Here is a 12056-nt window from a genome sequence, read left to right as displayed (position 1 = left end):
TTACAGGTGCGAGCCACCGCACCCACCCTGAAGAAAGAAAAATTTATAGTTGAGATATGGAGACATGATTTACAGAAGATTATAAACATAGATTTAAATTATTTTAAGGTATAATGTGACTATACATTATTGACACTTTCTACAAAAATAAACAGAAATTAGAGCAGCAACATGGTAAAATTTCTCAAACACCTCGGCTAGTGCCACACAAAATTCACACTTCACCACAGAGCAAATGAAATACGAAAACACTGATGCTGGTTTCAACATCTACTTAATTCTTCTGGAACGTATTTAGAACACAGGATGCGTATTTCCTTTATCCACTAACTCCGCAGGGCTACCGTAAGACAGGCCATTGAAACCCCCGATACACAGGAGAACTCCCTGGGGTACTTTCTCTTTTGTTTCGTTTTCTTTTCTTTCATCAAAGACGGACATTTCCTCTGTTGCACAGGCTAAGGGGCAGCAACCTAATCTCAGCTCACTGCAGCCTCAACCTCCCATGCTCAAGAGATCCTCCTGCCTCAGCCTCCCGAGTAGCTGGGACTACAGGCGCACACCACTGCGGCCAGCTCATTTTTGTATTTTTAGTAGAGATGGGGTTTCACCACGTTGGCCAGGCTGGTCTTGAACTCCTGATCTCCTGGGCTGCCTGCCTCTGCCTCCCAAAGTGCTGGGATTACAGGAGTGAGCCACAGCGCCTGGCCTCTTTTTTTTTTTTTTTTTTTTTTTTTTTTGAGATGAAGTCTCACTCTGTCACCCAGGCTGGAGTGTAGTGGTGCGATCTTGGGCTCACTGCAAACTCTGCCTCCCAGGTTGAAGTGATTCTCCTGCTTCAGCCTTCCAAGTAGCTGGGACTACAGGCACACACCAACATGCCTGGCTAATTTTTGTATATTTCTGTAAAGATGAGATTTTTGAGACCGTCTCAAAAAAATAAAAAACAACAAGTTAGCCGGTGTGGTGGCATACCGGGTAGTCCCAGCTACCTGGAAGGCTGAGGTAAGAGGACTGCTCAGGCCCAGGTAGCCGAGACTGCAGTGAGCAGTGATCGTACCATTGCACTCCAGCCTGGGCAACACAGCAAGGCTCTGCCAAAAAAAAATTAAAAATGAAATAAGTGAAAGTGTTGCCTAGGCTGGGCAGAGTGGCTCACGCCTGTAATCTCGGCACTTTGGGAGGCCGAGGTAGGGGATCACAAGGTCAGGAGTTCACGAACAGCCCGGCCAACATGGTGAAACCCCATGTCTACAAAAATACAGAAATCAGCCAGGTGCGGTGGCAGGTGCCTATAATCCCAGCCACTCGGGAGGCTGAGGCAGGAGAATCACTTGAACCCGGGAGAGGGAGGTTGCAGCGAGCCGAGATTGCACCACTGCACTCCAGCCTGGGTGACAGAGTGAGACTCCATTTCAGGAAAGAACAAAAGCAAAGTGCTGCCTCTAAGCCAGCACAGCTCACAGCTTTGAGCTGGACCCCATCTCTGTGGTCGAGCGCGATGAAAAGCTTTTACAGCACCTGCTTCTGGCCTTTGGGCCTAGAGCCCTTCTGCCAGGTAGCAAGGCCAGCAGAGCCGACTGTGTGCACGACGTCCTGGTGATGGATCTGAACCATTGTTCCCATGGCATTCGAGTGTCTCAGACGAAGAATTCAAGTCCTGACAGTAAGCGGGGCAGGGAAGAAGGCGCGCCAGCAAAGTGCTCCACCCTGCCAGGGTAATAGTTACCATCCATGATCACCATCACTTCCAATTCAGAAAGAAAAGCCACTGAGCCCCAGAAGCAGGAGAGTCCACGCCAACAGGAAAAGAGCTCCCCCACGGAGCACGCTGCTGCTTTTCCACAGGACGTTGCCCTGCTTTATACTCTTGTGGACAAGTTCAACGCCCTCTGCACCCAGGAGTAGAGCAGATGCAGAAACCCTGAGGCAGCATCGAGCCAAGGCCCCCACACCCAGACCTACCTCCACTCCCACGACTGAGGCCAGGCGACACACTAACAACAGACACGCAGGGCAGAGGCCAGAAACAGCCCTATCTAGGACCAGACCCCAGACATCGTCTCTGAGCTCAGTCCTGCAACTCGATGCCCCTCGGCTCAGCCTGGATAATGTCTGCGGGGTGGCACGGTCACCATAAAACCCTCCGACTCAAGGCTGGGCAGAGTAGCTTAAGCCCATAATCCCAGCACTTTGGGAGGCAGAGTGGGGAGGATCACTTGAGGTCAGGAGTTCGAGATCAGCCTGGCCAATGTGCTGAAACCCCATCTCTACTAAAAATACAAAGCTTAGCCAAGTGTGGTGGCAGGCGCCTGTAATCCCAGCTACTCGAGAGGCTGAGGCTGGGGAATCTCTTGAACCTGGGAGGCAGAGGCTGCAGTAAGCAAAGATCGTGTCACTGCACTCCAGCCTGGGTGACAGAGGGAGACTGTGTCTCAAAAAACAAACAAACAAAAACCCTTCCACCTCAAATCCACAGAGACAGCAGGTCAGTGGTTGCCAGGGCATGAGGTTTCTTTGTTCCAAAGTTACACCATGCTGAATCACTGTACATTTGGAAATACACTGAAATCTACTGAATTTCATGCCTACAACAAGCAGATTTTATGGCATGTAAATTACATCTCAATACAACTGCTCAAAGAAAGGAACCACCTTGGCTCAGCATATCATAGGATGGGGCCAGGAAGGACGTGAGGCTCCATCTGGACCACAGCTCCCTGAGGGCAGGAGGCCAGGGCAGAGCAGAGGAGGGTCCTCAGGCCCTGGACACAGATTAGCAGAGGCATCAGGGACCACGCAGCACAGAGCGGCCACACTGCAGATGCCCTTCCGCCTGTCTCACTGCCACATGGACAAGTCGGCCACCAGAGATCCAGGAGCTCCCAGGGCCGTGTTTCCCAGCAGGTGACTCTGCCCCTCCAGGTGACACTGGGGGATGTCTGCAGCACTGGTGGTTGCCATGGCTGGGGGAAATCCAGGCATGGGGTGGAGGCCAGGGATGCTGCTCAGCACCCTGCAGTGCCCCACACACCCCCACCCCAAGAACACTCCGGCCCCAACGTCCACAGTGCCAAGGAGTGGCCAGAGTACACCCAGGTCTAGAGCCGCCACTCCTGCCCTCTGGTCTTTCCGGCTCTCCAAGGTGAGACGCAAGTGAGTATCACTCAAAAGCCAGTTACAAGTGAGTATCACCAAGAAGCCCACCCCCACACACACATGCCCCTCGCGGGCCCACGTGCCTTGGCCTTGAAGCCACTTTCACCCACACGTACCAAGCCTTCTGCCCAGAGGCTGCCTTTCGAAAACCCCTGCAAAGGAGTAAAACAAAGAGGCCCAAGCCCTAGAGAGACAGGTTCAGAAGAATGCAAACAGCTAACTGCCCATCAACGAGTGAACCACACACACAAGCAGGGCAGCTGACACTACAGCAGCACCCCCTGCACACCCCAGCCCTGCCGACCGGCTGCGGGAGGCAAGGCTTCCTCGGCTTTCATACTCGCTGCAGGGAGCGGGAGTCGGGAGCTCTGCAGGCAGCAGGCACTGTCCTGGGGGCTGGGCAGACCTCATGCCTCCACGGCTTAAGACCACTCATAGGCCGGGCACGGTGGCTCGCACCTGTAATCCCAGCACTTTGGGAGGCTGAGGTGGGCGGATCACGAGGTCAAGAGATCGAGACCATCCTGGCCAACATGGTGAAACCCCATCTCTACTAAAAAACTATAAAAATTTGCTGGGCATGGTGGCGCATGCCTGTAGTCCCAGCTACTCGGGAGGCTGAGGCAGAATTGCTTGAACCCGGGAGGCAGAGGTTGCGGTGAGCCGAGATCGTGCCATTGCACTCCAGCTTGGCGCCTGGCGACAGAGCAAGACTCTGTCTCAAAAAAAAAAAAAAAAAAAGACTCCCACTGCTTCACTTGACTAGCCTAAAAAAAAACACCATTCATAAAACGACCCCACATGGAAACCACCCACCCACACGTCCACCGACCAGAGACTATGTACGGAAGCTGTGTGTAAACAGCACAGTCACCCAGGGCAAGGACCAAGGACAGCTCCCACCGGGCTGGACAGCAAAGCACACACAGCTGTGGTTCAAGGACACAAACTTAAGTGATAAAACTACAAGCAGCCGGGCGCCGTGGCTCAAGCCTGTAATCCCAGCACTTTGGGAGGCCGAGGCGGGTGGATCACGAGGTCAGGAGATCGAGACCATCCTGGTCAACATGGTGAAACCCTGTCTCTACTAATACAAAAAATTAGCTGGGCATGGTGGCGCGTGCCTGTAATCCCAGCTACTCAGGAGGCTGAGGCAGGAGAATTGCCTGAACCCAGGAGACGGAGGTTGCGGTGAGCCGAGATCGCGCCATTGCACTCCAGCCTGGGTATCAAGAGCGAAACTCCGTCTCAAAAAAAAAAAAAAAAAAAAAAAAAACGACAAGCAAGGCCAGGCCAGTGGCTCACGCCTGTCATCTCAGCACTGTGGGAGGCCAAGGCAGGCACATCATAAGGTCAGGACTTCGAGACCATCCGAACCCACATGGTGAAACCCATCTCTACTAAAAATAGAAAAACTAGCTGGATGTGGTGGTGCGCACCTGTAATCCCCGGTACTCAGGAGGCTGAGGCAGGAGAATTGCTTAAACCCAGGAGGTGGAGGTTGCAGTGAGCTGAGATTGCACCATTGCACTCCAGCCTGGTGATAGAGCTAGACTCTGTCTCAAAGAAAAAAAAAAAAACTACAAGGAAGTCAATGAAATTAAACTCACAGAAGTCAGAATCATTATCATCGTTAGCTGTACAGGCAGGGTGTCGTGGCTCATGCCTGTAATCCCAGCACTTTGGGAGGCCAAGTCGGTGGGGGGGGCGTGGATCACCTGAGATCAGAAGTTCGAGACCACCCTGGCCAACATGGTAAATCCTGTCCCTACTAAAAATACAAAAATTAGCTGGGTGTGCTGGCAGGAGCCTATAATCCCAGCTACTCAGGAGGCTGAGGCAGGAGAATTGCCTGAACCCAGGAGGCGGAGGTTGCAGAGAGCCGAGATCGCGCCATTGCACTCCAGCCTGAGTAACAAGAGCGAAACTCCGCCTCAAAAAAAAAAAAAAAATTAGCTGTGCAATGTTCTATGCATTGCATATTTCACAATTAAAGAGGCCCAGGGGTGGGGAGGAAGCACATCTAGAAGCACATCCTCGTCCACCACCACCATGAGAACACAGGGGTCGAGGGCACCTGGACAACGGGAGGCATTTGGGAATTCTGGGAGACTGTTCTTACCATCAAGTGGGGTCAGCGGCCTTTAATTTGGGGACAATTCTACCTCCAAGAGATACTTTTGTCCAGGGCCACCTGTGATTGGCATGACTGGAGGAGCTCCTGGCATGAAGTGGGTGGGGGTAGGGACGCTGCCCAGCACCCTCTCCTGCCCAGAAAGGCTCTACCCAAAGAATGATCCAGCCCCAACATCCACAGTGCTGAGGGGCAGACGCTGATTTAAGGGAATGACTGATGTCATTTAAAAGAAAAACAGAAAACACATTCAGTTCAAATCATAGAGAGAGTCGGAGTTGGCTCAGGAGGCTGAGGCAGGGAGAACTGCTTGAACTCGGTAGGTAAAACCTGCAGTGAGCCGAGATCACACCAATGCACTCCAGCCTGGGTGACACAGCGACACTCCACCTTGAGGGGGGAAAAAAAGAGAAGAAAATAAAAAATAATAAAAAAAAAGAAAAAGGGGAGAAAACTTTCCCAAAACTATGAAAAGGACTTGTGAGAAGGAAACATGAAAAGTGGTCTGGCTTTGTCCCAGTTCTATTGAGCTTTAGAAGCTGAGGACACCCCCAGGTGGATTTCCACCCACCTGCCAACATCATCCTTGCTGATTCTTAAGGATGCAGGCAACGCAAGTAGACCAACGCACGCGCCAAGCAGACCACGACTTCTCACGTTTTCTGGACTCATCTCAATGGGTTTTGCATGGTAACCCAGTAAGCTCACACATGCACACAAGTATCACACGCAGAAATCAAAGTTTCAGGACAGGACAATTACTGTACGTTCCTGGACTCTGCTATTTTCTTGTTTCTTTTCCTTTTTCTGACCTAGCATAACCCACTAAATTGAACTTACAACCCACAAAGAGGTCACAGCCTGAGGACTGGAAAAGTGAACTAGACAACCTCTTAGAGCACCCTGGCGCTTCCAGAAAACCGTGTTTCACTGCAGCATCCTCAGCATCATTCAGCAAGGAGGGAGGCGACTGTCATCCCCGCTTACACAGGAGGACACAGAGCAGGGGCTCTCCGTGGGCCACCCCATGAAGGTAGCCAAGCACCTGGACGCGCATCTCCCAAACTTCATGTGATTCCACTCAATCGCGCTGCCTTCCACAAGGCTCTCAGAGTCACTGCTAAGCCTTGTTTCCATGATGCCACACTCAACTTTTAGGTGAAAATCTATTACGAAATGGAACTTTTTTTGGAAACTATACTGCTGCAGAAAAAATACACTGTCAACAGTCCTCATTCCGGGTGCAGTGGGCGGGAGGGAAGAACCTACAACATTCGGTCTACAGGGAGCTGCTTTTTTAAAGCGAGTGGAGGGGCTGGGGGGGCCACTAGAACTGTCGCTGAACAGTCATTTGCTGCTCTCCAATCAGGAGACTCCCGCAGCTGCAGAGAACATCCAGAATCAGATGTGAACACCTGAGTCAAGACCCTGGGGGCCACAGCAATGGTCTTCCGATGAGAAAACCAGGGTTCCTGTGTCCTGCCTGAAATCGCCGATTGGCCGATGGCAGGGCCCTTGAGGAAGCCTGGGACTTTAAGGACAGCCCTGCGCCGTTATAAAAATGTTTCCTGGCCAGTTGCGATGGTTCACACCTGTAATCCCAGCACTTTGGGAGGCCGAGGCAAGCAGATTACCCGGGATCAGGAGTTCGGGACCAGTCTGACCAACATGGTGAAACCCTGTCTCTACTAAAAATACAGAATTAGCCAGGCATGGTGGCGCATGCCTGTAATCCCAGCTACTCAGGAGGCTGAGGCAGGAATCCCTTGAACCTGGGAAGCAGAGGTTGCGGTGAGCCGAGATCACGCCACTGACTCTAGCCTGGGCAACAAGAGCAAAACTCTGTCTCAGAAAAACAAAAAAAGGGCCAGGCGCAGTGGCTCACACCCATAATCCCAGAACTTTGGGAGGCCAAGGTGGGTGGAGGATCACAAGTTCAGGAGATTGAGCCCATCCTAGCTAACATGGTGAAACCCCATCGCTACTAAAAATACAGAAAATTAACCAGGAGTTTTGGTGAGCGCCTGTAGTCCCAGCAATCGGGAGGCTAAGGCAAGAGAATCACTTGAACCTGGGAGGCGCAGGATGCCGTGAGCCGAGATGGTGCCACTGCACTCCAGCCTGGACAACAGAGGGAGACTCCGTCTCAAAAAAAGAAAGTTTCCAACACCAGTACTCCCTTGAACGGGCCCATCCTTGTGGGGAAAGCGCTATCAACTCTCACCAATTCCAAAGGAAGAAACCCAGGCTCAGAAACTACCCAATGAAGACAGGCACACCTCCCTGAAAACCACGCTCCTGACTAAAGGTGTGGTCGTCCACTGGGCAGACCCCTTGGCCTGTACTCAGGATCCCAGAACACACTGCTCAGTGGCATGTGCTGAAAGGGGCAGGGACGGGCACTGGGAGATCCTGCCCATGAAGAAAAGGTCCTCTCGGGAAGCAAGTCACATTTCCAATCTGGTAAACCACGCTCAGCACAGTAAAAACCAGGCCCATCAGCAATGCTTTCAAGATTCCATTTGGCTTTGGGAGGCCGAGGCGGGTGGATCACGAGGTCAGGAGATCGAGACCATCCTGGTCAACATGGTGAAACCTCGTCTCTACTAAAAATACAAAAAATTAGCTGGGCATGGTGGCACGTGCCTGTAATCCCAGCTACTCAGGAGGCTGAGGCAGGAGAACTGCCTGAACCCAGGAGGTGGAGGTTGCGGTGAGCCGAGATCGAGCCATTGCACTCCAGCCCGGGTAACAAGAGCGAAACTCTGTCTCAAAAAAAAAAAAAAAAAAAAAAGATTCCATTAGGGGGGTGTGAGGGAAGCGCCGCCTCAAAGCCAGCACAGGGAGACAGCTTTGAGCTGGACTTCCGTCTCTGTTGGCTGAGCATCACAAAGAATCTGAACATTATCGAGTTAGTTACACATTGTAACCAAAGCAGTTAGGGAGTGCTTCTGAGATGATGACAATCAAGGAGGCCGAAGAGACGGGAATGGGGGTGGAGAAGGACAAAAAAGACCTCATTAAGGTGGGGGCAGGCGAAGCCACACTTGTGGAAAAACGTAAAGGTGTAAGCATATGGCAAGAGCTCAGGTTCGCAGGGAGAGGAGCATGGGCTGAGGGACTTGGTGCCTGCAAGCAAATCTCTTAATGGCCCTGCCCTCCTGGCACCTCGTGCCCCACACAGCCTCTGGTAGTGGGGCTGGTGCCGTATCAGACTGCTGCTCTCCTTCAGGGCCGCCTCGCTGTCCAAGCAGGGAAGCAGGCAGGCAGTCGCTTAGGTAGGAGGCGTTCTAAGGCTTCCACTGCCCAAGGGCTGCTCGGGCCCCGTCAATGAAGCCAGGCGCTTGGTGGCCACTAAGCCCATTCTTCTCCAATCTAGGTCACAGGTTGGGGGAAGGGAGGAGCGAGAAGGAAACGATGCCCATGGTTGTAATTTTACTTCTGGAAAAGGATTTCCTCGCCCTGGCTTTCAGGTTCCTACTCGAAGTCAGCTTCCCCATTCCAGGCTCCCCCAAGCTGCTACCTCACTGGGGCTTAGGATGGAGAGTCCTTCCTCCCTCCCAGCAGCAGCCCCGCCTGCCTCGAAACAGGGGCACAGGAGGCAAGGCCCCAACACCAACAACACCCCCTACTCCGGCCGGCTCCCAGCCAGGCCCCAGGGAGAGACCTCGACGCGCGTTTACACCACCCAGGAGGAAGGAGTTTCTCCAGGGGCGGCCCAGGACCCCCGGCAGGGTCCGGGGGCGGGGCCCGGGACCCTGCATTTTTAATCGGTGATTCGGAAACACGCTCGGGTTGGAGAATCTCTGCCCAGGGACCTCACAAGTCTCCTGGGAGGGGTCATTCGAGCCGAGGGGGAGGCGGGCCCGCATCTCCCTCTGAGCGAGTGAAATGAGGGTCCAGGGGAAGGGCACCCATCGGCGGGGCCCAAACCGTTACATTTACAGCAGCGCTTCCCCTCGGGGATCCGCCGAGACGAGGACCCGAGAGGCGCGGCCTCAGGACCTTCGCCCCCTCGGGGATAAACTGAGGCTGGGGGACCGAGGAGGTGGGCGGCGCCCCAGGCCCGGGGCAGGCAGGGCCGGAGCCCAAAGCGGGACCTCGAACTAAGAGCCCAGGCGGGCTGCAGACCGAGCAGGCCCAGTGAGCAGGGCCAGGCCCGGGGCCGGGGCAGTGACCAGGCCGAGCCGCCCCTTGGCGCGCCGGGCTCACCTCGTCCTCCTTGTGGTTGCGGATGCCGCGGACCAAGTCTTGCAGGTTCTTGTCGAACATGCGATCGATGCTGCCCTTCACCATCTTGAGGGCCATCGCGGCGGCCCACGGGCTTGTGCCCCGGGAGGCCCGCGGTTGGGCGCCGCGAGGGGGCCCGGGGCCCGCGCCTGCCGCCCGCGGAGCGCTGCGCAGCCGGCCGCTGCGGCGGGGCAGGCTCCCAGGCCAGGGCGGCGGCGGGGTCCGAGGACCGCGGCAGAGGCGGCGACCCGCTCAGCAGGTGCCGTGATCCCGCTCCGGGCCACTTGCAAATGGCGGACAAGATGGCGGCAGGTCAGCTGACGGCAAGCGCCCGGTCCCAACCGAGTCGGCCCCGGAAGCCCCGCCTCCCAGGAAGCCCCGCCCCGCCACCTCCTCGGCGGGGCAGACGCTGCGTTTCCCTGACGACGACAGGTGGTCCAATGGAAATGTGGCAACACCTTCTCCGGCGTGTGTCCCCGCCTTTTCCGGCCCACAGATCTGAGCTTTCATTGGTCAGTGGCCTCCGAAACTCCACCTTCTTCCTCGTTGTGACTTCTTGCCACGCCCCTTAAAGCCCGGTCCTGACCCTCCCATCAGCTGACAGGTATGGGCGGGGCGCACACGTGGAGCTTAGCCGGCAAGTTCCCGGGGAAGACTGGAGCTCCGCCTTTCCTGAATGTAAAAGCTGACGCGGCCTGAGAGCCTCCAAACCCAACTACTGGGCGGCGGGGGACGGATCCTATGGTTCCCGCGGCCTCACAACATCTTGTGAAATGAGCAGGGCAGGGATTAACATGCCCACAGAAAGAAAATGAGGCCAAGGACGGTACTTCGACATTGTCATTCATTCATTAAACGTTTATCGAGGGCCCATTTTGTGCCAATCATGCAGCAGTAAATGGGGGTACTGGGTCCTTGCCCTCCAAGATACATCATTAAGATTGTAAAAAAACTTTCGAGGCTTGGCCAGGCGTGGTGGTTCACGCCTGTAATCCCAGGACTTTGGGAGGTCGAGGCAGGAGGATCACTTGAGGTCAGGAATTAGAGACCTGCATGACCAGCATGATGAAGCTGCGTCTCTACTAAAAATACAAAAATTAGCTGGGCGTAGTGGCAGGCTCCTAGCTGCTTGGGAGGCTGAGGCAGGACAATCACTTGAACCCGGGAGGCAGAGGTTGCAGTGAGCAGAGACTGTGCCACTGCATTCCAGCCTGGGCGATAGAGTGAGACTGGCACATGCACGCACACACACACACACAAACTTTGGATACCAAGGCAGGAGGATCACCTAAGCTCAGGAGTTTGAGACCACCCTGGTGACATAGTGAGACCCCAGCTCTACACACACACACACACACACACACACACACACACACTAGCCATGCATGATGGTGCACACCTTTAGTCCCCGCTACAGTAGAGGTTGAGGCAGGAGGACCACTGGAGACCAGGAGGTCAAGGCTACAGAAAGCTATGATTTTGCCACTGCAATTCAGCCTTAGCAACAAAAGTGAGAATCTGTCTTTAAGAAGAGAGAGAGAGAGAAAGAGAGAAAGTAATAACAATAAAAAGTGGGGTAAGATATTTACAACACATATATCTGACAAATAACTTAACATCCTGGCGGAGCAGGAGGCTGACACCTGTAATCCCAGAGTTTAGGATCACAGGAGCCCAGGAGATGAAGGCCAGCCAGGGCAATATAGTCAGACTCGCCATTTAAAAAAAAAAAGCGGAGGCGGGGAGGCCAGGCACAGTGGTTCATGCCTGTTATCTCAGCACTTTGGGAGGCCTAGAGAGATGGATCACTTGAGGTCAGGAGTTTGAGACCAGCCTGGCCAAGATGATGAAACCTCATGTCTACTAAAAACACAACAAATTAGCCAGACATCCTGGAGGGCACCTGTAATCCCAGCTACTCAGGAGGCTAAGGTAGGAGAATTGCTTGAACCCAGGAGGCGGAGGTTGCAGTGAGCTAATATCGCACCACTGCACTCCAGCCTGGGTGACAGAGCAAGATTCCGTCTCAAAAAAAAAAAAAATCAGGGCCGGGCGTGGTGGCTCACGCCTGTAATCCCAGCACTTTGGGAGGCCGAGGCGGGTGGATCACGAGGTCAAGAGATCGAGACCATCCTGGTCAACATGGTGAAACCCCGTCTCTACTAATACAAAAAATTAGCTGGGCATGGTGGCGCGTGCCTGTAATCCCAGCTACTCAAGAGGCTGAGGCAGGAGAATTGCCTGAACCCAGGAGGCGGAGGTTGCGGTGAGCCGAGATCGCGCCGTTGCACTCCAGCCTGGGTAACAAGAGCGAAACTCCGTCTCAAAATAAATAAATAAATAAATAAATAAGTAAATAAATCAGTGACGCATGGTGGTGGGTGCCTATAATGCCAGCTACTGGGGAGGCTGAGGCAGAAGAATTGCTTGAACCCGGGGGTGGAGGTTGCAGTGAGCCGAGATCACCCCATGGCACTCCAGCTTGGGCAACAGAGCAAGATTCTGTCTCAAACAAACAAAAAAAAAAGGGATT

At 53.9% G+C, this 12056-nt stretch overlaps 1 protein-coding gene across 1 annotated transcript in view; it reads right to left on the bottom strand.

The window, feature by feature from the left end:
* AP3D1 (adaptor related protein complex 3 subunit delta 1) overlaps positions 1-9833 on the bottom strand; it is a 46425-nt gene extending 36592 nt beyond the window's left edge. Inside the window, exon 1 of the mRNA XM_012435835.3 lies at positions 9506-9833. Coding sequence (XP_012291258.3) covers positions 9506-9601 — 96 coding nt within the window. The 5' untranslated portion in view covers positions 9602-9833. The remainder of the gene's footprint in view (positions 1-9505) is intronic.
* Positions 9834-12056: the final 2223 nt, after the last annotated feature.

The sequence above is a fragment of the Aotus nancymaae genome, unplaced genomic scaffold (assembly GCF_030222135.1).
Source record: "Aotus nancymaae isolate 86718 unplaced genomic scaffold, 86718_ANA_hifiasm-v0.15.2.pri h1tg000124l, whole genome shotgun sequence".
Classification (NCBI taxonomy): Eukaryota; Metazoa; Chordata; class Mammalia; order Primates; family Aotidae; genus Aotus; species Aotus nancymaae.
The sequence above is the reverse complement of the archived record's forward strand: the minus strand, read 5'-3'. Positions and strand labels throughout refer to the sequence as shown.